The sequence below is a fragment of the Frankliniella occidentalis genome, unplaced genomic scaffold, assembly GCF_000697945.3.
Source record: "Frankliniella occidentalis isolate FOCC.00 unplaced genomic scaffold, Focc_3.1 Scaffold102, whole genome shotgun sequence".
Taxonomy (NCBI): Eukaryota; Metazoa; Arthropoda; class Insecta; order Thysanoptera; family Thripidae; genus Frankliniella; species Frankliniella occidentalis.
The window spans coordinates 400583-406797 of NW_026267231.1; the positions used below are offsets into that span (position 1 = coordinate 400583).

A 6215-nucleotide genomic window follows, 5' to 3' on the forward strand; every position below is an offset into this window, starting at 1 on the left:
TAAATACTAAGATAAGACGCTTGAAAGTAAGAAAGGCGAAACTAGCATAGAATAACTCAATCTGACAGGATCAGACAAACACATGCAAAATTCTGTATTTGATTACGAATTAAAAATTAATATCGTTGGAGCTGCCAAAAAAAAGTTATGAATTCCACGTCGGTTTTACGACCGTGTGCTTGCTTGCGCGACACGCCGCGAGAGCGCGCGCGCCCGCAGCTCTGGAAGTCGTAAACATCGGCGAGGTGAGGAGGAGGGGGCCGAATTAGACAAGTAGCTGTAATTTTGTGGAACGCATGGCGGGACACTTGAGACAAGAAGGAGGAAAAAAGGGGGGTTGTCAATAAACCCTGTCGCGTACCAATATTTTGTAGATTGCGTCCTTAACATTCTTCGAAGATGACCCTTGTTTTATCATTTTAGAATGCACCGTTTGTTGTTGCTTTATACTTTTGACACACACTGTATCACCCACACACGTCTACCCTCTTTTGCACACATCCTCCCACTCTGACCCTCTCTTCTCCCCCATTGCTGCCCAATCAGACCTTTTCCGCTGTCCATTAATGAAGATCGTTACGTACACAGCTAAACCTCAGAACGTATATGTTTATTGACCTGGCAATAATTCACAATTCATTTGAATGTTAAGAATTGGAACCATATTATACTAAATACTGGAGAAGTTGAGGATACATCATTTTAATTTTCAAAAGTGTTTGAAGCAATTTTGAAACTGCAAATAATGCTTTTAATATTTCTTCATGAAAAATTTTACTCGATCCGTTTTTGCAATTTTGCGCGTTCTTGTAGCTATATTATTTCAAATTAAACATCGAAGTGAAATTTCCGAATTCTCAAAGAAGTTTTGTTTTGAGTAGCGGGAAGAAAGGAGGAAGGGGGGTGGGGGCTTAACCTGCGTGGAAAGGAATTTAGTATGAACCCACCGCCTCCCCGCTTGGGCTTGCCATTGCGATCACGTCCAGTCTGCCGACGACGGTGGAGGAACAGTGGAGGAGGGAGAGAGGGATAGATAAGCCCCTCGCGGGATGAGGTACTTGCTAATAGCGTCTCATACTTACAAACTTTCGGAAAAATCGCAGAATGTCGCGGGTGGGTATGTCCTACAGAAGCTCGTTTGTCGCGCTTGGGTATCTGCCGCTGCTTGGGCCTCCTCGCGTGGAGCGGAGAGGGGTGAGGGGATCGAAGTAAATGAGATAAGCCTATTCGTCTTGTTTGTGGTCCCCCTGGGTGGGCGAGGACGGCGTCCATGACGGCGAGGCGGAAGCGGAGAGAGGACGTGCCGGAAACAGCGGTCCGAATGAGCTGTCGGCAATCAGAGGGGGGCATTGGGGGAGGGTGCAGTCATCGGATCTGAGTCACTCTCGCGTGATGGCGACGGCGTCGAAATGCATCATCGTCATCATGATCACCGTCGTCGTCGTCGTCCAGCCACGGCAGCAGCAGCCATATTGACCATTGATCCCCTCGGTGTATGTGGGCATTACTGGGCGTAACGGCACCGCAGTCTCTTTATGGCGGGAGGGGGGGGTGAAGAGAGTGTGAGAGAGCTATAGTGCGTCGGCGGGCGGGGTCCAGCAGCAGGCAGGATCAAAAGTTAGACTCTGTTGACTGGCAAAGGACGTTACATTGATTTAAATTTTAGCACGAATAACACTTCACTAACTGGTCACGGTTGTTTAAACCTCGGTAAATTTGGAAAACTTTCAATTTTGTTTTCTCATATTCTGTGATGATAGTGCTAGTCACCATATTTAAATGTATGTCAGTGAGATGAAATCGCAAATTCATTGTACATGCTAACTTTACGTTTCACCTTGCCGATTTGAAAGGGTCAGCGTTCGCATTCACCACCCAGAGTCGAGCATCGTGAGGCTGTGACTTCTCGACCCGACACGTCGTAGGGCGGAGCATCCTCCCATCCCGCTCTCTCCCTCGCTTCCACTACCTCTCGCCTACCCCCCCCCCCCCAATCTCTGTCTCTGTCTCTCTCTCTCTCTCTCTGACTGTCTCTCTCTCAATATCCCCACAGCGGCTGCTCCGCCCCGCCGCTCGAATTATGGAAATGAGATTCAGTTTGGCTGCGTCCGGGGAACCAAAAGAAACATGAGAGCGAGTAAGAGAGCACATCAGAGAGAGAGAGAGAGAGAGAGACGAAGGGAGAGAAGAGGAGGAGAGCCTCGCGCTGCCACCGCCAAAGGCAGACTTGGGTGGTGCTGCCTGAACTAAAGCTTTTGCCATTGTACTAAACACCGTGACATTAGTTATAAGGGCTTTCCGTTCACAAATAACTCTAACTGCACAACACGTGGTACACTATTGGTTAGTCTGGTAACTCTTGCAAACCTTTTGCGATTTTTAGGTGTTTTGGTTTGGCGTGTCAAGTACGGGTACAACCTATTTCTTGCACCTGAATGGGCATAATCCTAGTGCTCTACTGCTTCAATATTGAACGTTACGTGTATTGCAGCTCAAGAGTGTCCCATCGCACAATTTTCAGACTCTGTCCGGGTTTGAGACTTACACAACACGTGCACAGCACACAAGCGCGCCCGCGCTCACGCACATGCAAAGGAAAGGACCACACTTGTGGGACGGTTGCCCGGAAATGTGGCCCGGACGAGGATCCCAAGACGCTTTTCGGGCATGACTTCGAGGGGGGAGGGGAGAGGGGATGAAAGACCCATGCAGAATGGGAAGGCAGGCCGGTAGATCGCCACGGTTGTCACCAATCTGATGAAAAGTTTTGACATTCGCCAGCGCACAAGAGGCAATTTGTTCTCCCATTCTCTGACGTCTCTCTCTGTCTCTCTCTGTGTCTGTCTGTCTCTCTTTATGTCTGCCTCTCTCTCTCTCTCTCTCTCTCTCTCTCTCTCTCTCTCCCCCTTTCTCCCTCCCCTTCCTCTTATCCTTTGGGGTTGTGTGTGTCCCCATGATGTCAGTATTTTCCCACAATCTGCCAAAGTAGTGTGGTCATCACAGAGAGCTTTGCAACAATGTCCCGGTTACGGACCTACTACTGTGTGCAATGAAAAAATATAAATTTTGCGGCTGTGGAAAAGGCGATGACAACAAAACTCTGTCCAGACTGATCCTTCTCTTATCCCAGCTTTTTTTTGGTTGCGATGAAATGACAGTTTTAATCATTTGTTGCAGGATGACACCCGACCCGCTTTGGATAACTTATAGCTTCAAGAGCGAAGAATGTCGCCGACGCGCAGCGGATAACCGGCCACGGTGAGTGAGAGGAAGGGCTCCAAACCAGTTGCGAAAAAAGGAAATGGCGTCGGAGAGGCGGGCCAAGTACTGGACTAGTGTCCGGCCGGTTTTCGTCGCTATTGCGTACCGATTATTCATATAAACTACAATGCCGTCTGAGTCCGGCTGGAGTACGCAACGCACGTCGGACGTGTCGAAAGTCAGAAGTCTCTGCAATGAGAAGACGAATAGTCCACCGTGACTTGGCATACAGTAAGCAGCAGCTCAGGCCTGCTCGAAAACTGGTTCAGTTTCGACTCGGTGTTTAGGGGTGGGTTTTCCTTTCTTTTGGGCCGCCCCTTCTCTTGACGCCGGAGCCCGCGTCCGGCGCGTGAATGGCGCACATTGTTGCAGCCAATGGAGAGGCAGGCGGGGCGGGACAGGGCGCAGCAGAACGCACCACGCAAACGGGCGGTGTGGAGCCTCTACGCCTGAATTATACAGTGTGGCAAATTGTTGAAGTTACCCTTATGTGGAGCGTGGAGAGCGGAGGGAACGGCCCGGCCCGGCACGCCGTGTTGCTAAAGAAGATGAAGGAGGGCGGCTGGCGGGCGGCAGCAGATGACCCCGCCGTGCCGCCTGCGAATTGCTCCGAAGTGCAAAATAAAAATGGGCGAGAGCGGCGCAGGAAATGTTGTGCGAGTCGCGCGCGAGCTGGGGGGTTGAGTACCTGCCAATTTATCCCCCCCCCCCTCTCTTTTCCCTACGCCTTTTCCTCCCACCGCATCCCTTCTCCTGCCCCCTCCACTTAGGTCGATAACCGCTTCCCAAATAAAATAGATTCCGTAAAAGAAGGATTTTTCTGATTTGAAACATTATGCAGAAGCAAAGAAAGTTGATTAGCATTTTATTTTACAACATTTGGAACTTACGAAATTGCCCATACAGATCTGCGATTAGACACGTGCTGTGTGCGTCCGTCAAGCCCACTCGAGGCTTTTGTCATTTTACATTATTTCCCAACGGTCGGAAAATGCTTGGTCAGGGTTGGTCCGATTAGAAATGTCAGGCGGAATTCTGAAAAAAGAACAACTCGGCTGTGAGGTGAAGTACGATCCGTGATCCATGTCTAATTTTCACACACATATGCGTTTGTGTGTGTGTGTATCGGTGTGTGTTTGTGAGACAGGAAGAGATATTTGCCCATTTTTGTTCTACAGTATCTGTAAGCAGTACCAGCTGAGGGTTGACATCATTTAATTTCAAGTACTTTTGCGAGCGCCAACCAAGTTTTAACATTTCCAGCAAATGCAATTAAGTGCAACTGTGTAAAATCACACGTAAACTTTATGTTATAGCATATATCTAAAATTTGAGCTACATTGAATATGTCTTGGTTTGCCTTGAACGCACACATCATAAAAGCAACTTTGAAGATATACTTACGTTAAACGTGTTTGTTTGAATCCCAAAGGCACTCTTTGTATCGTTCCAGGTGATTCGCCTTACATTGTTTTAGCAGAATAACGGTGTACGTGAGTGCCGCACGGACCCACCCTTCCGGATAAGCGCGCATGATATGCTCCGGTGGCCTCGGGACGCGTCCGGATAACGCACTTCTGCCGCGCATCTCGCGCACGCAGCTCCAGCCTTTTTCTGTTGACAGTCTGAACCCCGTCACTCTTTTCGACGCCGTCACACCGCGCCGGCTACGGCCCGTAACAAAGTGTCAAGCTCGGTTTTTTCCGTATTTTATTTCGGCTATGACAATGACATGCTGACGTGGGGAATTGCCAGTCTGTTCTTTATCAAAATGGCTCTGGGAAGGTGAGATACCTAGGAGATAGGGTTGTACGACAACCCGGCTTGTCGTGGTGAGGGTGAGAGGGGGACAGAGAGAAAGAGAAGGAGAGCAATGAACCTGTGCGAGAGCGAGCACCATCACCTCGCGTCAACTGATTGTCTCACACAACCCTCACACTACAGACCTCGAGACGACGGCCAAGGACCCCGATTCCTGGCAAGAAAACACCTTCGTTTGCGGAGTTCCTCTCTGTGAGGCGAAAAAAGGACGAGTGTGCGAGAGATGGCACGGGGGGTTCCGCAAAAGTGCGAAACGGCCGACAATGCGTCAGCAGAAGGGTTTTATTGAGGCTGACCTTGGTAAGCAGATCACCGCGCGGACAATGGGGTTGGCCCACCCCGTTGCGCAAAAGAGGACCGCGGGCGATCGGGCGGGTGGCCCCTGGCCCCAGGACCGGCAGCCGGACCGAGTGACCTTGGCTCTAACGGGCAGGACGCCGTCAAAGACGGCCAGGTGCGAAAGAGTGCCCTGTATAGCCTCGGCGAGCTGGCGGGCTGTAGGTAGTTTGTAGTGTGGCCTGCAAGTGCGCTGACGACTGCAAAAGCGGCGTCGTATCCACGGAACTTTTCTTCAACACGCAGAAATAAAGGGCAATGAGAGAAAAAGTTGACAGGCGCGTATTGCTGACACGCAAGTCTGATCGCCGGCAGTTTGCCGTACTCCAGGCGTGCAGGAACGTGGCGGGCGGCGGGCGTTCGATACCGCCCTCTGGGAATGTTCGCTTTCGAGGAGAGCGGTCGGTGCCGCCGCCCCCGAAGCCGCCCCCAGGGCCTATCTCGGAGGTGGCGGCCGTGATGGGGTGGTTGTGGGGGCAGGGAAGGGGCACAGGGGCGGCGGAGTAGCGCTGTGGGGGTGGCGTCTGCCGCCCGCAACTCTTGCTTTTAACGACCTAAACTTCCCTTATCTTCCAATCCCCTGACGCCGGTGGACGTCCCCTGCTCCGCCCCCGCCTCTCCCTGGTCGAGCGCGAGGGGAAGGGGATATAGGAACAGAGACTGTCGTCCCACCCCCCTTCGACCCAACTCCAAACCGAGGGCGCAAAGAAGCGCTGCTTAAACTTCATAGTATTTAACTAGCACATGCTTATATTGTAAAATTTCAACGTCGAGTCACTTGAAAAGTGTTTTAAATC

The 6215-nt window shown here is 51.0% G+C and overlaps 1 protein-coding gene across 7 annotated transcripts in view; it reads left to right on the forward strand.

Moving 5' to 3' along the window:
* LOC113202757 (uncharacterized) overlaps positions 1 to 6215 on the forward strand; it is a 173852-nt gene that overhangs the window by 143195 nt on the left and 24442 nt on the right. For all 7 annotated transcript variants that reach the window (XR_008011397.1, XR_008011395.1, XR_008011396.1 and 4 more), the window contains one exon: positions 3178 to 3258. Coding sequence is in view for 4 of the 7 variants with exons in the window: in XM_052269780.1 (XP_052125740.1) it covers positions 3178 to 3258 (81 nt within the window). In the remaining 3 variants the exon portion in view is untranslated. The remainder of the gene's footprint in view (positions 1 to 3177; positions 3259 to 6215) is intronic.